Source organism: Neopsephotus bourkii, unplaced genomic scaffold (assembly GCF_033783945.1).
Source record: "Neopsephotus bourkii isolate Nb327-2 ecotype Australia unplaced genomic scaffold, CSIRO-AGI_Nbou_v1 NB_947, whole genome shotgun sequence".
In the NCBI taxonomy this organism is placed as follows: domain Eukaryota; kingdom Metazoa; phylum Chordata; class Aves; order Psittaciformes; family Psittacidae; genus Neopsephotus; species Neopsephotus bourkii.
The window spans coordinates 311,812-336,052 of NW_026901441.1; the positions used below are offsets into that span (position 1 = coordinate 311,812).

At 41.8% G+C, this 24,241-nt stretch overlaps 1 protein-coding gene across 1 annotated transcript; it reads left to right on the forward strand.

The window, feature by feature from the left end:
• Positions 1-19,305: 19,305 nt before the first annotated feature.
• On the forward strand, positions 19,306-23,861 carry EEF1A1 (eukaryotic translation elongation factor 1 alpha 1). Its single transcript, XM_061358519.1, has 8 exons — positions 19,306-19,451; positions 20,247-20,438; positions 21,306-21,485; positions 21,618-21,914; positions 22,174-22,324; positions 22,514-22,770; positions 22,910-23,144; positions 23,462-23,861. The coding sequence occupies exons 2-8, from the start codon at positions 20,295-20,297 to the stop codon at positions 23,584-23,586; spliced, it is 1,389 nt and encodes a 462-aa protein (XP_061214503.1). The 5' UTR covers positions 19,306-19,451; positions 20,247-20,294; the 3' UTR covers positions 23,587-23,861.
• The last annotated feature ends 380 nt before the right edge of the window (positions 23,862-24,241 follow it).

Consider the following 24,241-nt stretch of genomic DNA (forward strand, 5'->3'; position numbering starts at 1 on the left):
GCTTAAATTTTATTTATTTTTTGTTTTGTTTCAGTGCAAAGTTCTACCAGTATTAGTAACAGAGATGGAATAACTCTTTGCAGAATAACCTACAGCATGTGATGTGGGTCCTGAGGTCTGAGCCATGGTCTTTTACAGCCTGGAAAAGTGCCTTCCTCTTGCTTTTCAGAAGGAGGGCCACAAAGTAATGTTGTGTCTCTCAGTTCACTATTTCTTTGTTCCAAAGATACCAACTGTCAATCATGCACCTTAAAAAATCTGAAGTATTTGACACTCAAAAATATGAGTTAACTTCTGTAGGCTTTTTTAATGCTAAACTAGTGAAGCTTTATATAGCTTTTCATAATGTGTAGGCACCCATGCATACTGCTTCTGCAGTTGCATGTTCCTCTGTAACTGGTAATGACTGTATTTGCTATGTGAAAGTGTCATCTCAGTTCATTTCCCAGACGTGGAATTGTTCCTGTGATGTATCTCTCTCTGGCTTCTCCTCTCAATCACTTATTGCCTTAATTGCCAATTTCTCTCTTCTAATTTCCGGGAATGTTTGACTCCATGATAAATTAACATTTGAGTTTAACAAGTCGTCCAATATTTTTAGCATTTGCCAGGAAAGAAAGCTGTGGGTAAGGAGGCCTACGCATTACAAAGATAAGTGAGACAAAGTTCATATAGAAAGGTAGTGTCTTCTGTTAGATCACTTGGAGCATCTGGGAAAGAGGGACATGCTTTTAAACTTCAAGCCTCCTCTTTTACATTAGGAGTTCAACCATCATAACTAAAACACTGCTGTTGTGTTTTGTAAGCTGTTACCATGAGTAGCATCTTAAGAGGATCTCCCATTTCTCTTGTGTACCTGTATCTCAAGCAGTCAAATCAAACAAAAGAGGTCAAAATGATTCTCACTCAGACACTAGTTGGGTGGCCAAATCCTATTCTGATACCTGTCAGTAAACATGCTGTCTCTGTAATTACAAGGGCACTGGCCTGAGCTGTTATAATGAAGATGTGTCTGACTTGGAGCTAAGGAAACGATATCATTTGATGTGAATGATTTGCTATTAACGCATTTTGCTATTACTGTGCCCACTGGGAGGAAGCCACCATGGCTGCATTAGTGTATTCACTAGGAGTGAAGTAGATAATCCTGAAGATAAAAAGAGGATCTTGTGGGGATAAGAACTTAAGGAGAAGTTAGCCTCATGTTGCTCTCTTTTATATGAAGAAGTATGAGCCATCTTTCATAAATGCATTTATTTAACAAATCAGACTGTACCAGAGTCAACTCAAAGTTTTGCTTCACCCACACAACAGTATTTCCTTATTCTGTGTAAGCTCTAAAGATTCTGAATTAATTTTGTTTCTCAGTAGCCTATGTAATAAGTTTATATATTGGCAGAATTCAGGCCTGGATCAGATGCAAACGTGAAAACTCAGGCAGCAGTGTAATTAAAAAGAAGGTTCAGGTACTGATGTGCATTTTCAAGTGAATGCAAACTAACTTTAGAATAATAGTAACTTTGCTCTTATTGCAGCAACACCTGTACAAGGTTGCAACACACTGCAAGAGAGGGTGCCTGGGAGTTGCCCAAGGCCTAGCAATAGAAAGAGATTGTGTCTTTTTAAGCCAAAATTCTGTTTGCCTTCCCTTCCCTTTACAGGACAGCTATTTGCTATAGAGCAGAGCTGAGTAAAGAGTGGTAATAGCCTTTCATAAAGTGTTCTTGGAAGGAAATGTCATGAAAATAATTTCTTAAAATCATTTCTGTAGTATACAGAAGTTTCCATATGGCTGCTTCAGAATAGGAAATGAATATATCGATTTTTCTAGTCTTTTCCTAAATTAAGTTCCATTGTAGACAATAAGTTTAGCTCAGCCATAATTAGATATGGTTCTGTTGATGTTTCTCTGACTACTTCTTCTGCTGAAGCATTCTAGCAGTAAATGACTAATCTTCTATTTCTGAATCACCTTACTAGCTGATAAGACTTAGTAGATGAGGAGTTGGAGCCCTGACCATCTGGGCTTCATAGAGAACCAGAAGCGACAAGTGCCTTCTGTATCTGTAAGCTTAAACAGTTTCTGCCCAAGGACTAAAAAAAAAAAGTTTTCCATATATTCGTTAAAGGAAATTAAACAAGAATCCTGCAACAACCAATAATTTGTAAGCAAATTAGGGAAAATACAATATTCTAGAAAAATCACAGGGAGTTTTTGCAATAATATGACAATATAAAGAGAATCATTGATGTGGCCATCCTTAAAAGGAGACTGAAGTGGAGTATATTTTGCAGCTCAATTCAAGACTGCACTACCTGTCAGTGTTTAAGAAGCATTTGGGCAGTGCCCTTAATAATTTGCTTAAACTTCCAGTCAGCCCTGAAATGGACAGGCAGTTAGACTAGGTGGTCATTGTAGGTCCCTTCCAACTGAAATACTCTAAGACCCAAGATTGCTAGTCCCACTGAGCGTTAAGTAGCTCTGATGTTGTTATTTAAACAAAACCATTTCAACTGCCTTTTGCATGAAGGGACAGGAGGAGAGATGGGGAGAGAAAAAAACAGTAACATCAAAAATGCCTGTCTTCAGGAAGGATCTTAAAATTAAACTGTGTAAATATACAAAACATCTGTAAGTGAAATCTGGTTTTGACTTGACTGACTTGCAATGCTTTCAGATTTGCATGCTATGTGTGGTCAGTGTACCTTGCATAGTTGTCTTTGTTCAGCTGAGAAGGTACATAATAACTCCAGGGGGAGGGGAGGATGATTTCTGCTGTCCCGTAGAAAAGATGTAATAATATGTTGCTCTGTTCGGATAGGATGGAAAATAAAGCCCATAGCAATTATAGAGGAATTAATTATTTGACACAGTCAGATTTGCCATCAGGTCTCTGTCATTACCTTCATCATAACTAGCATGTGTTTTGCACAGTCAAGAACTGCTCCTGCAGTCAGCAGGTCTGATTAAAGGTCTGAGACTGGAAGATGAAGGGCTTTTTAAAATATCCATAACTGGGTAACTAGTTCAGCTGTAAGTTGAACTATAAAATCATTTGGAATGGCTATGGAAAAGCCAAATTTCTTGTCTGAAATGTTTAGTTAGTGCAGTCTTCTCTCTTTTCTTTCAGTTTTAGAGATGTACATATTTTGGAATCTGCTTCCAGTGCAGTTACGTTAATATTTTCTGCAATGAAAATAGTTTCTGCTTTAGCCCAAAAGCCCTTGTGTGGAAAGAATGGGAAATCAAGATATTTGAATTGTTAATATACAGCTGGTAGAATTGCTAATTATCTCTGCATGGTTTTGGAAGTGGAGAAAATGGGAAAATACAAGAGGTACATAGCATAAAGAAGGCTCATATTGTGGAAACATATTCAACAAGGATAGTGGTGTTAATTTAACATCTCTCCATAGATTCGTGTTGATGCCAGTGGTACTTTAAGCAGCTCTTGAGGGCTAAGCATCTGCTAAAGTATTTTTCTGTAATATGATCTAAAGCTAAAACTGCAAAGGAGATGGCATGTGACAAAACTGTGTTGTCATTCCTAACTAGTAAAGCATATGTTGACAACAACAGAAACCACTGTTCTGTCATGGGCTTAAACTCTCCATCCCATGGGAGAAGTGGGCTTGAGTTCCTGCAGGGAGAGGATGGAAATCAGCCTTGTTCCCCATTCTATCATGTATGGGGGTGGGGTGGGTAGAATTAAGTAATCAGCACTTACTCCATGTTTTAAGAGAAAATAGGCAGCTTTTTTTGTGAACAGCCCACCTCATCAGTCCTGTCATCCTCAGGAGCTGACAAGAACTGCATGATGTTTGTAGAGCTGTGAAATGTTGAGAAAGAAAACAAGGGTACCAAGCAGCTGTATATCAAAGGTCTGTGTAGCTGCCTGTGTGCAGCAAGCACCTTTTATGTAAAAAGTGGACATACAGTGGGCAGAACTGTCTCTAGAGCTGGGCAGCAGCGGAGGCTTTGAGTACCCCAAAGTGTCTGCAAAATGCATTTGCTGAAGCTCAGATGTAACAGATATCTGTAACTTTGCATGCATTGCTAAATTCTTGGGATTCAAATTATCCCTTCTTATTGAAACAGGCTATGAAAATCAATCCAGAGCAGTCTTCTTCAATCAGTCTAAGAAAACACTAAAATCACAACCCACAGAATCTGTGATTCCTCCGCCCCAGCTCCCCTCTTGATGGGGAGCTAACTTCAAAGGTTATTTTGACCATTGAAATACCAACTGTATTAAACAAGCAGTCAAAACGCAAGCAACCAGTTTGAATTGCTGGAATTGAAGTATAAGCAGCTGGCTTCACTTCTAACTGAGGATCTAATGGTAAAAAGAAAAAAAAAAAAAAAGGCAACAGACCAAAACAAAATTCCAAACTAAATCCATCTGTCTGCTTCTGCTCAATGAAAGTTCAATAGTAAGTGTGTCACTTTGAAGCCCACATGAAAGTTTCACTGCTCAGAGAATGTGCAGCCTGTACAAACACACTTTCACAAAGGCAGATGTCTTCCTGTGGGAGGAAAAAATAAATCTCTCTACAGGTTTCCTCTTCCTCTGTGCCTCTTTTAATTCTTCTGAATCACAAAATATGACTCAAAATCACAACCGCACGTACAGATGGATGGTTAATATGCAGCTCCTGTTGTTGTGAAGAGGCTGCTGTTTGACTTGTGTCTTTTTAGCTGAGTCATGATGTATAACTGTGTGGTTGTACACTTCTTTCTCAGTGCACCAGGCAAGGAGGCTGCTGTTCAGAGCAGCTATCTCTGGCAGCGAGGAAATACAAAAGCAGGGATTTAGAGTGCGTAACAGGGCAGTGCTGAGCTGGTGCATGCTTCTGCAACAACATGGGGAGCCATGGCAGGCCTCTGCCCCAGCACAGCTGCCCTCAGCCAGCACGCCTCTCCTACCGGACACCCAGCAGGCAGTTCACCCACATGTAGGAGAAGGCACAGAGGACAGTACAGATAAGGCAGTATAAGGAGTCAAGGCAATCGTATGGAAATAGTTTCTCATGAAATGCTGATTCTTCAAAAATCCTAAGATCGGCAAGTGAATTAGTTCAGTCAATGAAGATTATTTAATTTCACTTTTTGCCTTTACTGTATTTGATTTTGATCTGAGAACTATTGGTAAAGAAATGAACCAAACCTTCCCAATAGGCTTCAGTCGTGCCCTGAAGTATCCGCTCAAGCCCTTCCACCCCCACATGCAGTTTGTTTGAAATCACCATCTCCAGCTGTAATTGTGTCCTGAAGCCTTTGCTTTAAATGAAAATGGCTTCACATTGAACCCTAACCCTTATTATCATCCTCAAAAGGAAAGAGGCCCAGTGGTAGTTCCGTGAAGCTTTGAGTAGGCAGACCTACTTGCCTCCTTCAGAGGGAAAAAAAAACCTTAAATAGGTAGGCAGAAATGTACTGGTTAATGATATATTAATGTTATGATAATGAAGTATAAAAAAGTAGTCTTTACATGTCCAGTGTTTTCCATTTGAGTGGCTTCAAACTCTTCCAAAGTATCTTGGCATTATAGTGCCTTGTTGCCTTTGTTCATTAGATTGTGTAGCATAACAGACAGCTACTTGGAAGAGATAGCGGGAGGCAGTTGGAGAGTGGGAACATGTACTTTGAGTGACTTGCTGTTCTTCAAAGCCTCTGTACCATGCAGATGAGGGTCTTCAGCCCCAAAGCTTTAGAAGCAGCAGCAATTGGCTTGTGACTCTTGGATTAGCAGATTTGTGTGCTTTCAGTACTAGGTAGCTGAGATGTGAAGGTGAAGGGGTTTATTTTTCTTTGTCAGACTAAATCTACAGTTGGTTCCATTGTAGAATGTTCTCCCCTTCTGTCTCTAGAAAATAAGTAACAAAGGAAGGGAACTGAAAGCTAAATGCTGGCTAATTTTTATGAAGGCACAAACTAGGGGGCTCTGGCACAACAACAAGCAGTATCACTGGGAAAGGGATTCCAGCCACAAGGTAACGCTTCTTACAGCAAAGGTGTCTGGGCAGTGGAGTATCTGTTGTCTGCACAAAATCAGCTTCATGTTTGATATGTCAGCTAATTTAAAGAAGACAAATTTTTACAGATATCAGTATGATGCAAGTCTGGGTTTTCTTTCAGTAAAGTGACAAATTGATAACTAGATTTCCATTACAGCGTCATTCTGCTTGGTGTTTGGGAAAAAGAAAATAGTACACAAACTATTTTTTTTTCACAGAATGTGGGTCAGTGATGTGACTGTCACTAATAATTAGTTTTTAGTTATTATTCCTAACTTAGTTGTTATTTCTAATTTAGTTTTTATTCTTAATTTCAAATTTTTAACATCCACACATTGCAGCTATTCACTTTTAAAACAAAATTCAACAATCAGTATAAAATATGAGAAAGAGCATGTATAGGTACACTGGGTTAACTGTATGGCTTAAGGAGGAAATTCAAAGACTGAAGTCTGTGTATCGTATACTGCAAGTGGTATTGCTCACAGTAATTCCCAGTGCAGGTTAGTTGTCTGTAGAGTTTTGGTAAGTTTGTGACTTCTAAAGCCAAGTGATAAATTTATTCTAGTTAATTTTTCTTTATCTCTGGTGACCAATCTTCTGCCATTTTATTCCACCAAGCTATGGAGGTGAAAACCTTAAAATCACTGCACCTGGGGCTAGTTTTACATTTTCATCTGCATTTCATCTCACTTTCACTGCTAATGGTGACTCAGTGACTTCCTGGTAGGCAGGGCTGTACTCTGTGCTCTTGCTTTCTCTGGTCTGATGGGAAAAAGGGCTCAGGATGGCTACTTTGTGTATGTGTGCTGTCTTTTTTAGAAAAACACAAACAAACAAACAAATCTGACATTTCTGTTACATTCTCAACAAATGTAGCACTGCAGCATGAACTATATGTGCCTCGAATTAACCAGAAAAAATGTGGTTATACTGATAGATGTGCTTGCAGCTCCAGCTGCAGTAATATGAGACATGCTCACTAATTCATGCACTGGGAATTTTGTGTCTATTTTGAAACCTCTGGCATGTGTCTGTTAGAAGGTAACTGAGAACTGTATACTGACACTCAAGTGCAGTGATGACAGATCATTTTTTTTAAACCTTGTGGGCACTTCTGGACTGAGACTTGCCTAGCATGTCATAAGAACGACAGGATTGTAAATCATGCTTCATCACCGTGGTTTACCTTAATAACCATTGGAAACCAGTTCCACTGCTGCTTGGAGAGTAGCAGGAGCGATTTTGTCGTATTCAGAGTAGCTAGATAGAGCCACTTCAAACTGTCCTGTGCTTATGTTAAGGTAAGATAAGGGTGATATGCTGTATGTTATGCTGGATATCTTTGGTAATATGCATAGTGAAAAACAGATTTGGGCTCTTTTTTTGCACAGGTTTGTGGTTTCTCTTTTCTCTTTCAATTTGAATTAATCTGTACTTTCTACGTTTAAAACGAGAGTACTCTGGCCTCATTCATAAATGGGTAACTGTTGGGAGATGCCTCTATAGTCTATGGAGAATAGAAGAGGCCTCTGGTAAATGTGATATAGGTGTTGCCTGTGTTCCAGGCGTGGTCTGCATTCCCTTTCTCTGAGCCTACCCAGAGAGAGAAAGTACGTGAGACACTTCACAGCTGCCATTCTGGGAGACAGCAGAGAGGCCTCAGCAACAGTCTGAAAACTTTGCTGCTTTGGCTGAAATCAGAATTTGAAAGCCGTGGCACAGATCATGGTCATAATTTTGGTTTTATACTGCATTTTAAAAAAGCCCCGGGGTAGTTGGACTTGTCATCCAAAAAAATTCACTGTTCCAGCTCTTCTGCAGTGATTTCCCCTCCCCCTCCCTAGGCTGTGCTTCAGGCAGTCACTGGATATCAAAATACATTATGTCTGGAAGAGAGAAAATGTGGAAGAATGGAGTGGTTTGTAAAATTGAAATGGAAAGCATATTTGGTTGTTATGTTTTTACAAAGCTACTTAAGAATACACATGACAGAATATTGTCAACTACTGTTTAAAGGGTATGTATGTTTAACCCACTTGAAATGACAAAAACCTGGTTTGGCTTCTCTAAGGTGTGGCATAAGATCATGGTGGTGAATAACTTTTTCTTCATCTTTTTTTTTTGTTTTGTTCCTTTATTCATTTATTTTTTCAAAACCACTAAGCAAATTCAGTAAAACAGAAAACTCTGGATTCACTTCAGCGCTTCTGCAATTGTTTCTTATTCAAAATACTAGAAGAGTTAATTGAGTAGAAAGTGAACAACACATGATCGGATGTAATTGTCACATATTACCATTAACAGATCAATGGGAGTGCCTGGGTATTATCTGTTGTTGCCTGTATGCTTTAAGATGTTACCCTTTAAGTCCAAATCCCCTGTTAGCAGACATTGTACATGTGTTTAGAAAGAAAAAAGAGAGAAAAAAACCCAAACCAGTATAGAAAAGAGCAACATACAATTCCTGGTTAGGATCATACAAAGATGACTAAGATGATCTGACCTTACCTACTCATGCACACAGTGAAAAGTAATATAATGTTGTAAACTGATGAAGTTGTTAATTATAATTCTTATTTTGTGCATATTACCATTAACTTGTCTGCTGAATAACAAATATTTAAGAATTAGTAGTGGAGAAATAGACTTGCCATGGAAAAGTGCTCAGAATCTTTTTGAAAGTGGTATTTTCACAAGGTTTAAGCATGAAATGCAGGTCCGGACTTCTTAGGTATGTGTGTGGTATGTGACAAACCCTAAATTAGCCTTGATGGTTATAATGGCCACATAGCTTAGTCAAGTGAGTAAGTAAGAGTGCAACTTCATTTTGAAGGTAAACTGATGTAACTGAGCCATGCCACCTAAATGATGGATCTTGCTGCTTCTGGGTTGAATCTGGAGATTATGTAGCCATGGAGTCAATTTGGTCAACTAGGTGACTGAATAGACAACAGCAACCTTTTGTTTGGATAGCCTCACTGCTTTCCCTCCCCTTTCACCTCTTTCAAGATCCAATGCAGAAAATCTTTGGATAGAGGAGAGAAGCAATTCTTATGGCAGGTATTCAGCTGCATAGGTTTAGCTTTGACATGGAATAACACCTTTCAAATTGCTGAACTCAGATGTAAGCTTAAGAGAAGGAACTAAAAAATTATTTTGGAAGAGCCTTTCTTTTTCCTTTCATATTCTCTATATTACAGCTTATTTTACCCACACCAGTTCCCGCCTGCTTCATAGGAATGTCATTATTCTGAACTGTTGCTAGTGGATGCTGTTTCTCAAGAATATCCCAGAAGGAAAGGGGAAAGCAAGTGAGCAAGAATTTCTGCTTCCTTAGTTCTTATGGGTGTGTGAAAGTTGCTGGGTAACATGACTCACTGCCCAGCTTTGTGAAGTAAATGGGACAGCGTTAGCTTGCAAAGCAAGTGTAGACTATTTCCCATAAATAGCGATACTGCGCTTTGTCTCGAATGACTCTACAGAGCTAAATTTAGAGAAGGAGCTAATATTTACTTTCTAAAAAGTAACATTTCTTTACAACTGCCATGTCACTCACACATACACATGCATCCCCACCTGAGACGGTGCGGGGGACCCCATTAAGTTGGGGGAAAGTGGGGGAGCCAGTACTTTCGTGTTTTCTTAATACTTTTATCTGTACGTAATGTGTGCACACAATTAGGTTTTTCTATGGTGAATGACAGTGTATGTGTATCAAATAGCTGGGAGGTGATTTAATATCTGTCCTGATGCTGTCATACTGTCAAAAACTCAGTATGTGCTTTATACTTCAGGTCGCCTTAGGAATTGCAGGGACTGTGATATGGAGACTGCCCAGTAACTAAGGTAGCTCTTCCTCTAGGTCTTCCTGCGTTGCTCAGGGGGACCCTTGGTTGCTATTCACAGTTTCAGCAGTACACTGTCTCCTGCCAAGAGTAGAAAGGTTCCTGTTTCAGGCACCAGTGGACAGTAACACAACTCGCTCATATCAGTTTGCCATCTTTTTCTAAGTTGTAGTGTCATCCTTTTTCTTTTTTTTTTTTTTATGTGTTTTAAGTTTATTCTTCCCTCTGGGATAGCCGCATGTCTAAGCTCAAGCATCAGCCTTTTACAGTTTGTATTCCCCTCATCTCTCTTCCTCTCCATATCTTCTGTCACTGTGGTGTCCTGATGGCATGGCATGGCATGTCAGCCTTGCCTCCCTCTCATTGTGAGATTTGGCCTGCGTGCAGAAAGCTGACTCAAAACCTTTGCCCAGTTTAAATGGGCTGAAGTCTGTACAAGTGTGGTACAAGCTTTTAACCCCTGAGATGCCATCCCTCTGTGGATTGCTTTGCAGAACCACAGCTGCTGTTTTTCGCAAGTATTTTACCGATGGGACTGTAAGGAGTAGCAGCGTGTACAGACTGACCTCCCCCATAATAATAGTTAGCTGATAGCTCCTGTTCTGGAATCAGTGTCTGTGGGAAAGTCACGTGCATTGCTTTTTAGCATTCTTCTGGTGGTTGTTTAGAAACTGCTGGAGAAACCAAACATGTTTCCCAGCATTTCATTTTGATAAGAAACTAGTACTGACTGAATGCTTTCTAACATCATGTCAGGAATCAACTCGGTTCCTAACAGCTCTAGCATAACCTGCCATATGCTGTGGCAGGAGGAGTTTGTGGTACAACATTTCTTCTCCCACCTTTCGTTTTTAGCCTGACTCTTCCTTGGTTAGAGTTTAGGACTGACAATTCCATTTCCTTCCACACCTCTCTCTTAGTTACATTAGGCTAGCTTTTCGGTTTTCAATAAAATGCACTTATTCATCCTGTGTGGAAGATGGAATTTATACAGTGAGATGCATGATTAGCGATAAAGTATTTGTGAATTTCTATTCAGATGTGACTACTATAACTAAAAAGGTTTATTATCAGCAGATACAAGCACATTAAAGTCCTAGGGAGATTTCCTTACCAAGCTAAACAATATGGGCTGGAATTATGGTATAAGAAATTCATCCATGAGCACACAGGTCTTCTAAGTAATGTAAATCTGTGCAAATTAAAGTTTCAAGCGACTTTTGGATTCTATATAGAGAAGAGATTCAGAGCAGCCCTGCAGAGAAGGACTTGGCGGGGCTGGTCGATGAGAAAATGAACACGAGCCAGCAGTGTGCGCTCACAGCCCAGAAAGCCAACCGTATCCTGGGCTGCATCAAAAGGAACGTGACCAGCAGGTCGAAGGAGGTGATCCTGCCCCTCTACTCTGCTCTCGTGAGACCTCACTTGGAGCATTGTGTGCAGTTCTGGTGTCCTCAACATAAAAAGGACATGGATCTGTTGGAACAAGTCCAGAGAAGGGCCACGAGGATGATCAGGGGACTGGAGCACCTCGTGTATGAAAATAGGCTGAGAAAGTTGGGGCTGTTCAGCCTGGAGAAGAGAAGGCTGCGTGGAGACCCCACAGCAGCCTTCCAGTATCTGAAGGGGGCCTATAGGGATGCAGGGAGGGACTCTTCATTAGGGACTGTAATGATAGGACAAGGGGTAATGGGTTAAAACTTAAACAGGGGAAGTTTAGATTGGATATAAGGAAGAAGTTCTTTATTGTGAGGGTGGTGAGGCACTGGAATGGGTTGCCCAGGGAAGTTGTGAATGCTCCATCCCTGGCAGTGTTCAAGGCCAGGTTGGACAGTCTCGAGTGACATGGTTTAGTGTGAGGTGTCCCTGGCCATGGCAGGGGGGTTGGAAGTAGATGATCTTAAGGTCCTTTCCAACCTTAACTATTCTATGATTCTATAGCTCAGGAAGTATTAGTACTTGAAACACTTCAATAGGTGCTTGTAGAAGTTGGGTAATGATGGGGTTCTACCAGCTGCCCCCAGAGTCTGTTCAAGTGTTTTTGTCTCTAGGTTTTGTCTCTTCAAGCACAGTGCCTAAGATGGACAAAGTATACCGATAGAGGCTTTAACTAGTGCTAAGTAGAGTGTGAGGTTTACTTTACGTATCTTGCAGAACTTCCATTTACATATCTCTGTATGTTTGCTTTTTTCACAAGAGTATGGCAGTGTTGACCCATGTTCAGTTTGTGATCCATTTTTAACCCCATGTCCTTTTCTACAGGCCTGCTGGCTAGCTGCTTCCTTTAAAAGTACAAATATTAACCTTGATTTATTTCCTAATTATTTTAGGCCATTTCTCTAACTTGCATTACTGTGAATTATGTTTGAAGTGCTTAGCCCTTTCCAAGTGTGCAATTTAAAAGTTACATTTGAGCGTATTTATAACTGTATGTTTATATGGTGGAATAATGTCTGTGTCCACAGAAACTGATTTGTTACAACCTTTCATAGTGCTATTGGCAATTGCTGTGTGCATGTGTCATGTTCAGATGGTCTCCTGCACGTCCAATTTGCCCAGTATTTGCTGAGCTTACTTATGCAAGTTGCCTGTAAGGAGTGTCAAGTCTTCCCTTAAGTTAAATGATATCCACATCCCCCATCCATGAGCCTGTTAAACCTGTCACAGTAGGAAAGATTAGTTTGATGCAATCTGCTCCTAGCAAGTCTGGGGCTGTTACTTATCAACCTATTCTCTTCTAAAAATAGTTAATTTGTTCTAATATATTATTCCAGGAATTGAAATCAGACCAACTGTTCCGTAACTGCCCGTCTCATCAGCTCATGCGTGTGCTCTTTCTTCCTTTTTCTCTTTTTTCTTTTCTTTTTTCTCTTCTCTTCCCACCGCTTCCCTAATTTAGGGAGGCTTTTTTTTTTTTTTTTTTCTCTCTATTCTTCCAGTGTTCTGGAACCTTCCCTTTCCATAGTTTTCAAAGGTAACCAGTAGTGGCTCTGAGATAGCTTCATCTGGTCAAAAAGAGACTGTATTGGAGTTAGCTAACTAAAACCAAAGGCAGCATTTTAAGTAAATGACACCTTCTGTTCTCCCTCTCCCCCAGTCAAGTTCTTTCTCTTTCGTTGTGTTTGGGGTTTTTTTACTTACATTGTTAAATATTGAGCACTTTTTCATCTGTTGGCTTACTACTTTTAGCAAGTTGTTCTCACTGTTCATTGCCAGTTACAAATAATTGGCTTCTATTTCTACCTTAACTTCACTACCAACAATCTTGAATCTTCTTATGTCTTTGTGCCCAGACTTGTGATTCTTCTTTTATAGGATTTTCTGTCATGTGGAATTCTGGAGACTAAGCCAAACTGCCTTTCAGTAACTTAGTATAGATTAAACAGGTAAAGTATAAGTACTTTTCCAGATCTAGATTTATTCCCATAATCCTTCTTGGAAATCTTTCTAAACTTTAATCGTATAGAGTCTGAATTAATTGAATAAATGTATGCTATATACACTAAATCTGAGCAAAGCTTCTAAATGACTTGACTTGCACCACTTTTGGTTACTGCACTTACTCCATAGTGAGAACGATGTACATGTGATTGCAGTGGAAACTGATCCTATGGCTGGAGTGATGCCAAGACTCAAAATCATAGCAGTGTCAAGACAGACAGAACAATGGATGGCCCTTCAGCTGAAAAGCTGGATGTGTCTGCACCATCCTTACTAGCCCTTCTTCCTCCTTTGGCCTATCTATCCACCAAATCTGTTGTTGTCAAAAATTTTTGCATACTTTTGCAGCCTGCACCAAAATCAGCTTTATGTTTCTCTCTCAAAAGCTGTATCTCAGGTTTCCTTGATTCATATAAACCCCTTTCTAGGAATCTACTGCTAGACTTTGTCTTCCTCCTTGAAAACTTGTCTTTACTTGGGTCAGTAGGAGAGGCAGAAAGGGGGGAATGCAAAAAGTCTACAAGGTGACAGCAGGGAATTACAGGTTTTCTGTTCATGATCTTCCAGCTTGCTAAGAGCACAGGCCAGCTCCAAACCTACTACACTAAGAGACAGCAAAATTAACCATATGAGTGGACATTTAGCAAAGCTGTTGGAGGAAAGCTCAATTCCTGTGAAGGCTCAGAGGAGAACTCTAAAATGCATGGTCAGTGGGTGAGGAGTTGAGGTCCCACAAAAAGGTTTCATCACAGGCTTATGAGCACAAAAGGATTAATGTGTTGGTTTTGGCAAAATAATTTTTAGCAGAAGAGACCAGAGCTTTAAAATAGAATTTGGGAAGTTCATGATAAATTGAGAACAAGATCCAAACTCCCCTTGTCCAGCGATTTATGCTGAGTAATGGACATTTTATTTATACACAGTGCACTATTTCATATATATATATATATATATGTAATTTTATTCTTCTATTTAGGGTATTCTTTGAATTGAACTCCTAGAAGGGCTTACCATTCATGTAGGGTGTCCAAAAGGTGGTAGGACATAGCAAAAACATGATTCCATTTAGGAAAGAGGAGCAAATGCTGTGACCTGTTTGCTAGTAGAAAACACTAATGCAAAACCACAGAACAGTTTAACAAATTATATTGTTTCTCCATAACGGTGGTTACTTCATCAGCCCTTCACCTTTGTTCTGCGTTGGTGTCTAGTAACCCTGCTTTTTGCCTGGAGCCAGGTCATCAGCTGGTGTAAATTAGCCTAGCACTAATGAAGTATATGAAGCTTTGTCAGGTGAACATTTTGGTTAAACTAAAGGAGGAATTACTTCTTGGATATGAAGTCCTGTAGTTGTTTGTATGTACCTTCCCATTCACTGTTCATTTCCAGAACAGTCTTATTGAAGCAGCCACCTTGCGTACGACACTTCTACTCTAAATCAGATATTTCCATTTTCTAGCTCAGTAATGCAGACCTCAACAGAGGTTTAGAGAATAGAGCAGAGATTTAAATACTGCTGTTAGTCCTGGTCACATCTGCAGCACACCCACTCTGTCTGACCATAAACCTTCAGCATCTCAGTTCAACTGGCACTAAACATTCAGTATTAGGATCAACTGGTACTAAATATTCAACATAAATGAACCTTCTCATGCTGTGGATAAATGTGGTTTGAAAAGGTTGTCCAAAGGACTTCTTTTAAAGCAGACTAATGCTTAGGGGACAGTCCCTCACCTGCTGTAACTGGAATGGTAGGAAACTTTGTTTTAGGAGGAACAATGCCTTTTTAAGGGGCTCATGTTGAGTTATTTAGAAGCCTTTGAAATTGTAGCTGCTGCTTCATCCCGATAGCACTCTCAATAGTTTTGAAGGCCACTTTTACCTCCTACTGTAAGACCTTATTTTCTGAACCTATAAACAAGCTCAGCTGTGAGATCAGACAAGTTTGTTGAGGGCTTTATCCAGGCTTTAAAAGACTTCCAAGGATGAAAGAGTTTGTTCTCTGTTGTCTCCTAAGACCGTAAGTTAAGGTGTATTTACTGTTGTCTTTTTCTTTTGCCAAGTGATTTTACTTATATAAAAATATCAGCTAGTAGTACAGAGCTAAATAACTTTCAAAAGTAGCTTTTTTCCCAAGTAGTTTAGATTACCTCGCCCAGTTCAGTTAAACCATTTATTTGGGTTTTTTTTTTTTAAGAGGGGCTTATATTGAATCTTTTCATACATGAATAACACCTTTATTCTATTAGTTGTTCTTTTATTTATTAAACAGATGATTGTAATATCTGATAATAAACATTAGGATCACGGAGGGAAAATATTTCATAAACAGATGTAGGTGCTTTTTATTTCTATTAAGAATTGGTGCATTGAAGAGCACTTACAGATGCAAGTAAAGCTGTATGTGCTCATGCTATATTTTATGTCGAACATTTGGACTAATTACAATGATAATTGTTAATGTAGGTATTAGAAAGCATTTCACAATAAGTAGGGGGTTAATTGTATTACTAAATAATGCTAGTACTAGAATCTGGTTTTGCTAATGACCAGTTACTATTGGTAATTTCCTAAAAGTGCCCTCAAGAAATCTTGGTGCCTCTTCCATATATAGTAAGCTTGATAAATAGTTCATCAGATCCGTGTTTAAAGTTTTGTGCTTATTAACTCATTTTGCTTACACTCCTGAATGACCTTGTTCTTTGCAGATAAAATACTTGTATAAGCACTAGTTACCTTCATCTTTGTGCAGGAGTCCAACCAAAAAAATCCCACTTCCACATGTATGTGGAAGAGAGTTAAAACAGAGATGTTCAGTGAGCACATCTTTATTCTCTAGAATGATTTCACTGGTTGTGACTGTGTTCTAAGCTTAGAGCACATTCTGTATGCAGTGGAGCCTCATGCTAAAATGAAAGTAATGCTACAGTAGTTTCTGTGATCTCAAATCCAGTTAACTTTTTTTTTTTTTAAGTTAGAATATTTGGCTTATGTATACTGACAGCATAGCTTTCATTTTAATATCACTTGATCTGAGATCTAAACCCCTTTTTTAAATAGTGGCTATTCTATAGGTTCCTACATTAGAAATGCTTTAGTGAACCCCTCTGTGTGTTCTTACACTGGAGATATATGTGGACATAGCTTATGCTCACCAGTGGTCGAGGGAGAATGAGTAATTTTTCTCCACAAAGTCTTCCTATTTCTGCAGTCAGTCTGGATTTAATAAGCACTATTCCAAAGCCTGAAAGACCTTGACTTCTTAAAACCTCTTATTTCTGTTTCTTCTTTAGTGTTTCATACCAAAGAGATGAGCTTTTCCAAATGAACAAAATCAGAAATTTTTAACAGGCTCTTTGCATACAGGATGCAGTCCAGTGTGTGTCTGTCTGTGCTAGCTGAGAGGATTCTTCAGAATGCATTTCCACTGAATTGCGTGAGGCTACTGATATATCTGAAGCTCCCCAGCTGTATAAATATTTGTGAAATTGATAATGGGAATGTTCCACTAATAGAAAAGACAATGAGAGATATATTAGTTGTTGAGAGAATAAGAGCATGTATTAGACAGATTAAAGAGGAAACAATAACATTCTTTTGAAAACTCAAAGAAATGAAGGTGGGGAAAAAAACAACTGTTGTAATCTTGGACTGTGGTTAAAGTTCTTCGAACAACTTCAGCTTTCATAGCTTTCAGCTATGTACACACCAGAGAAATTGCCATCTTTAGAAATGCTTAGTTCTAAGTGCCTTTATTTATTAAATAGTCTTCTAAAAAATAAAAGCCCCTTCAAAAAAGAAATGTGCAGTTTAGTATGGGTCATGTGAGAAATCAGTAACATTTCCTTTCTCCTCTCCCTGTTGAGGCACAAGTCATTGACTACATTTGGAAAGTGTTAACCTACCTTTTTATGAGAATGGTTAGTTTGACAGATCAGTCCATTAAAAGTACCCCCTACTGCAATGCACATCTTAGAAGCTAACTTCAAACCATCCTGAATAATAAAGCTTTTCAGCTGTATTTACAAATGGTCTTGACTTTATAAGAGACCCAAAAAGTGCTGCTTAGCTTTCTTACCAAATTTTACCCGTTGGTCCTCAACCTGAGCCACTAAATCACTTTATGGCAATGCATTTCCACTTCCAGAAAGTGATCCACCTCCATTTTCCTGCCCTTCTGTAACTGTGTCTTCACATGCAATGTCTTCACTAATAACAGCTTCTAATAACAGCCACTAATAACATTTATGTTAGTTTTGAGGAAAGCTGAACCATCTCTAGCTTCCCATCATCATTAATTTTCTGACTAAAGAAATACAGGAGGGGAAGAACTTGATGACTGTAATCCTTTCTTAAAAATTAGTGAAACTATTTAATGATACTGGAACCTATTTGCAGGTTTTACTGTGAAAACAGATTTTTGTGTAAAAGGTGAATTCTAAACTCAGCATCTTCTCTGAAGTGACATCTCTCAAATTCCTTTTTTTTATTTTGTTTTGTAAAATGTAACCTTTTTTATTTTTTTTTATTTTGCATGTGAAAAAATACCAGATATTGTGGAAACACTCAATTCCATACCAATCCATGAAATACTAAGTTTACAGCTCTTGCTGTAGGGAATTTGATGATGGTTGTATCTCAGCTGGAGAAACTTGGAGTCAAGTGGAAGTGTAGATGCAGGAAGTGGGGCTTTTTTACTTTGTTGTTGTTCTTCTTTGGCTTTGAACAAGAAGCCCTTTCCATGCTTTACAACTGCTATCTGAAAAGCATACGAACAAATGAATGGGATTATAGTTGTGTACATGTAACTGTTTCTAACACAGGCATATAATGTACCTGAAGAAGAAAACAGAGCATGTAGCTTTGTTCCCTTTGCAGATCATTTTAAAATAATACAGATAATTGTTCAACCTATCAGCTCCATTTCACATTAATAGGTATGAGCGATGTTGAGTTTTCAGTGGAGTTCCTTACATCAGTTAGGAGCGAGTAAACCAGAAAGCAATCCAATGGAATCACAAGGGCTTTTTTTTCTGATGTGGTGAGCTGTTCTGTGACTCCTCATTGCCATGATTTCAAAAATACTGTGATAGGGCTTGCCAGTTTTCTCACGTGAAAACACGGTACAGGGGCACTTCTTACCAACTGGTTTCCTTGCAGAGCCCCATATCCTTAATGCTTAAGTAATTCTCTTCAATGCGTTTACACTTCAGATGCATCTATACTTAAGGTGTGTCCGCCTTGATTTGTACTTTTTGCCTAAGTTGTCTGTGCCAAGTCAAATTTTGTTCTCTAATGGTATGACGAATAAAATAAAAAGCTTGTGCTTCTTCCCCCCTCCTCCCTCAACCCCTTCCCTTCCCCTTTTTTTCTCTCTTTTCTCATTACGGCGTGGTAAATTTCCTGGAATTCCTGCTCTCTCCCTCCTGGCGAAGGAGGTGGGCCTCCGTTTCTGGGACACTTGCAACACTGATGCTCCGGGGGGTTCTTGCCTTCCCTGATCGTAAGCAGGTATCAGAGGTGAACTAGCCAGCGCAACCAACTCTGCGTTCACCACCTCGCTGACCGAGTTCTTTTGTGTCCCTAATGAAAAACACAATTCATTTGCCTGGGGCTGCTCCCTAGGGACTTTCCCCAACTGCCGCATCCCCCTGGACCGGGCCGTGATGCAACATGTGACGCTGCCTCCCGCCCGGGGCCTAAGGGTAGGGCGTGGCGCCCTCGGGGTTCCCGCTGCGCCCTTCGGTGCTGCCCCACTCCCCCGGTTCACCTCGGCCGCTTCCGACCCCGCAGCTGGACGGGGCATCCCGCCGCTCCCCCACCACGGCCCAGCACCGCCCAGCCGGCGCGGCTGCCGCAGCACACAGCACGCCCGCTAACCGGGGGAGGCCGCGGGGGGCTCCCGTAGAGGCGGGGGGAAAGGGCCCCCGCGGGGACGGGAGCGATCCCGGTACCGGCCTCTAGGACACGCACCCCCGGGGCGGGGAGGAAAGCGCCCTTTGGTCAGGCGGGGCTGCGAGGAGAGGCGGAGGGGCCGCCGGGAGTGGTGACGTGTCGCTCCGACCCCGCCCCCGCGCAGGGTATATAAGGGGTGGCGTTCACGCCGTCGGTCTTTTTCGCTACGGGTTTGCCGCCGCCTTGCAGGTGAGATGCGGCCGCGGGGCAGGCCGGGCCGGGCCTGACCTGACCGCGGGAGGGGCAGGGGGCCTGCGCGCCCTGGGGGCATGGCTAGAGCCGAGCACGGGCGTGGCGGTGACCGCGAAGTGGTGCGCTGGGGATGGGGTCTGAGGGGTAGGCGGAAGGAGAGGGAGGGACACCGGGAGGGGGGCAGGTGGCAGAGTGCACGTCGGGGTGGTGGCGACGCATCGTTCTCCTCGGCCCCTTTCCCGCTTCCCTCTCGGGCGAGGGGAGCAGCGTGCTCATGCCGGCGTAGGGCGGGAGGCGCCCGGCCGGCTCTTCAAAGCGTTCCGGGCGGCGGTGGGGCCGGGACGCGCGGTGCGTGGCTGGCGGCGGCGGGGCCCGTGGGCTTCCGTGGGGGCTGGGGGAACGGAGCACGAGTAAAAAAATGGCCGCTCCTTAACACAAAATGGAGGACGCGCGGCCCGGGCGGGGTGAGTCACACAAAGGAGCGGGCCGGCCCCGCCCTCCGTGCTGCCCGTCACCCCGCCGCGCCGCCGCACCGCTCCTCGGCCGCCGCGGGTAACTCGAGCCCGGAGGGGGCGACAAGAGGGGCGCTCCGAAGGGGCTCCCGGCCGGCGTCCTCCCGCTTCGCCCCTCCCGCGGCGGGGCGGGGCCGAGGCCCAGGCCCAGGCCCCTGTCTCGGCCGGGTCACCGTACACGCGGCGCCGCCATCGTGGGCCTGGTGCTCCTCGGCCGGCTCTCGCCGTAGGGGTGCTCACACCGAAAGTGTGACCAGTTTGTTTTATGGGGCGTTTCCAGGTGTCGATTCTCTTTTGCCGAAAGAAAGAACTTGACTAACATCCAAAAATGGGAAAGGAGAAGACCCACATCAACATCGTTGTCATCGGCCACGTCGATTCTGGCAAGTCCACCACCACTGGTCACCTCATCTACAAATGCGGTGGTATCGACAAGAGGACCATTGAGAAGTTCGAGAAGGAAGCTGCTGAGGTGTGTGGGCCTGGGACATGCGGCAAGATTTCAGGGCTCAGGAATGAAACGAGAGAGACTTGGTTCCAAAACTTGAGTTGCAAACTGCTTTGTGGCCACAGGGAGGCAGCTTGGTGCGACTGTCCTGGTAGCCAAACAAGCGCGTCGGTTGTGCTGTGGCCACAGGGAGGCGGTTTGGTTGCAGTTGGTCCACCTAGCTGAACAAGGGCTAAAGTGCTGAATCCGCCATTACGTTAGGTGGCAAAGCTCAAAATGTGAAGTGTGGGACTAGGAAAAAGAAAGGTGATGTAAAGCCATGTTTGTGTAATTGGAAAATAAGCTGAATTCCCAGCTTCGGTCTTTTCAGCATGTAGCTAAGGTTTAGTTCTGAAAATGTGAAAGGTACGGATTTTGGTGTTTGAACTTGTAGGAAGCTTCATCCATCATAATTATTTTCCTGTGTAGTAACAGCATAGGTCTTAATAGCCACACAACAGAATGAAATGTAGCAAATGTTGGGCTGAGTGGCAGTGAAAATGTTGATTATCTCGGGGATTGCACTAGTAAGAGCGTAAATTTGTAGAGGACACTTGATAGTTGGACTCAGGCTCAAGAGATCTATCATAAGGGTGTGTTAGCACAGTTAACAAGCTGTTGAGAGGGCTAAACTGTCAACAGGTTAAATAACAAAAAACAGTTGGCATCTCTCACTGGTAGTGCCAAGTGTATCTTGTGTCCTGTTCTACAAGCAGTAACGTTTTTCAGGGTTAACACCACTTTCTATTCTTAGAGTTTGCTCTCCAGTCAGTGCATGGTCTTTTCGAAGTAAATGCAAATGCATAATCAAAAAAGAAATTTGGAAAAAAACTTCTTTATTTTAATCCATAGATGGGCAAGGGTTCCTTCAAATATGCCTGGGTCTTGGACAAGCTGAAGGCTGAGCGTGAGCGTGGTATTACTATTGATATTTCCCTGTGGAAATTCGAAACAAGCAAATACTACGTCACCATCATCGATGCTCCTGGACACAGAGACTTCATCAAGAACATGATTACTGGAACTTCTCAGGTGTGTAAATGGAACTAAAGACTTTGGGAATTCAGGCAGATTGTTCCTGGGTTGGCTGGGTGGGGGTTCCCCTAATGTCTTGACACATGTGCAGGCGTTATAATGAGGGTGTTTTTTGTCCTCTTTTCAAAGGCTGATTGTGCTGTCCTGATCGTTGCTGCTGGTGTTGGTGAGTTCGAGGCTGGTATTTCCAAGAATGGGCAGACCCGTGAGCACGCCCTTCTGGCTTACACCCTGGGTGTAAAACAGCTGATTGTTGGTGTCAACAAGATGGATTCCACCGAGCCACCTTACAGCCAGAAGAGATATGAAGAGATTGTCAAAGAAGTCAGCACTTACATCAAGAAGATTGGCTACAACCCAGACACTGTAGCTTTTGTGCCAATTTCTGGTTGGAACGGAGACAACATGTTGGAGCCTAGCTCTAACGTAGGTTTGATATCTGTTTATATTAAGAAATAAAACTTGGAGGGTTATGGAGATAAATTATGCAACAGTGAAATGCACATCTTTTTTTTATAATTATGTTTGGAAGTGCCAAGGTCAAAAAACAATTCCCAGCATTTCACAAATTCTCACTCTGCCATAATATACCAAGATAATGCTAAGATAAGACCACTTGGTCATTTCTAGTATTGTGCCATTAAAATTGGCAGACAGTTTATGCTTGGGTTTGTTTTTCTTATAGATGCCCTGGTTCAAGGGATGGAAGGTTACCCGGAAGGATGGCAATGCCAGTGGAACAACCCTCCTTGAAGCCTTGGACTGCATCCTGCCACCAACTCGTCCAACTGACAAACCTCTGCGTCTGCCTCTTCAAGATGTCTACAAAATTGGCGGTGTGTGTTCCCTGTAATGCCACTCAGTAGCCAGCAACAGCTAATGCATGGGGCCGGAATGCAGTTTTCTTGTCTGAGAGCTTTCTTTTTTTTTTTTTTTTTTTGCTTTTAAGTGTAAAAGTAGAATGTTGTTCTTTCCTGTAAGGGCATATATTCATTGAGCTGAATTACCGGTTTTCTGTTTTGCAGGCATTGGTACTGTACCAGTTGGCCGTGTGGAAACTGGTGTTCTCAAGCCAGGCATGGTGGTTACATTTGCCCCTGTCAATGTTACAACTGAAGTAAAATCTGTTGAGATGCACCATGAAGCCCTGAGTGAAGCTCTGCCTGGTGACAATGTCGGCTTCAATGTTAAGAACGTGTCTGTGAAAGATGTTCGCCGTGGCAATGTTGCTGGTGACAGCAAGAATGATCCTCCGATGGAAGCTGCTGGCTTCACTGCACAGGTAACATTTACAGCTCTCTGAAGACACTTAAAATACAGCCCTGAAACCTACATGTAGGCATGTGAAAACCTAGTCTTTGTGTAGGACACACCAGTACTAAAAATTAACTAGGTGTTAACTTGGCTTTTTGGTTGTTTAGGTTATTATCCTGAACCACCCTGGCCAAATCAGCGCTGGTTATGCCCCTGTGCTGGATTGCCATACTGCTCACATAGCATGCAAGTTCGCTGAGCTCAAAGAGAAGATTGATCGTCGTTCCGGCAAAAAGCTGGAGGATGGCCCCAAATTCCTGAAATCTGGAGATGCTGCCATCGTTGATATGATCCCTGGCAAACCCATGTGTGTTGAGAGCTTCTCTGACTATCCGCCTCTTGGTAAGGCATCTCCTAAAACGTGTTAATACTGGGGGTCTGGAAAAGATGCTGCTTAAATTTCTTGGTTCAGGATGGAGTGTTTTCTGAAATGCTGTCAAAAGCTGTGATGTCAACAGACACTTCAAAGTAGGACCACAGCTTCAAGGGTACAGGGGTATTCTCCAGATAATTACGTCTCACTGTCCCAGTCTCATGCATTTTACTGCACTAAAGTGGTACTGGCCCACTCTACCCCAGATTGCATGTTGCTGCTGTGTGGATAACGCTGCGGGAATGGAGCCTTGGACGAAAGTCATAAACGATGTTTGTGTTTCCAGGTCGTTTTGCTGTGCGTGACATGAGACAGACGGTTGCTGTTGGTGTCATCAAGGCAGTTGACAAGAAGGCCGGAGGAGCTGGCAAGGTCACAAAGTCTGCCCAGAAGGCCCAGAAGGCTAAATGAAAATTCTGTCCATCAGCTGCCACCTCAGTTTTAATCGGTGGAAGAACGGTCTCAGAACTGTTTGTCTCAATTGGCCATTTAAGTTTAATAGTAAAAGACTGGTTAATGATTACAATGCATCGTAAAAGCTTCAGAAGGAAAGGAATGTTTGTGGACCATTTGTTTTGTGGCAGTTTAAGTTATTAGTCTATAAAATCGATAAATTTTTTAAAATGGAAACTTGACCAAAAATCTGTCACAGAATTTGAGACCATTAAAACAGAAGTTCAATGCTATGTCTCTGTCTTCTTTGGGTTAATGTTAACTTGATAGAAAAATCTAAATACAATCATGGTGGGATCAGAAAGGATGAATGTTGCTGGAGTATGTTCAGAAGCTGCAAAGCAAATACTGAAATTGGTTTCTGAATGGTAAAATTCAGTTGCAGGTTTAGTTTTAACTGATCTAAGCCTTAAAAACTTAACTCTGTGGTGCTTTCTTTAAAGATACCTTCTAGATTGGATAGCACAAGTACCAGGTAACATGCCATGGTGTGTTGGTGCATTCTGTGATGTATTGAGTAAACCAAGAAAACTGTATTAAGAGGAAACCGAACAAAATCACATTTAACCCTGGAAAAGGCAAAGAATCAAGTGTTGGATTTCCCATAAATCTT

Excerpts from the sequence above, each read along its gene's own strand:
- EEF1A1 (XM_061358519.1), top strand. The coding sequence starts at position 20,295 with ATGGGAAAGGAGAAGACCCACATCAACATCGTTGTCATCGGCCACGTC. Across the intron at positions 20,439-21,305 it reads TCGAGAAGGAAGCTGCTGAG|ATGGGCAAGGGTTCCTTCAA; the intron begins GTGTGTGGGCCT and ends TTTAATCCATAG. Across the intron at positions 22,325-22,513 it reads AGATGTCTACAAAATTGGCG|GCATTGGTACTGTACCAGTT; the intron begins GTGTGTGTTCCC and ends TCTGTTTTGCAG.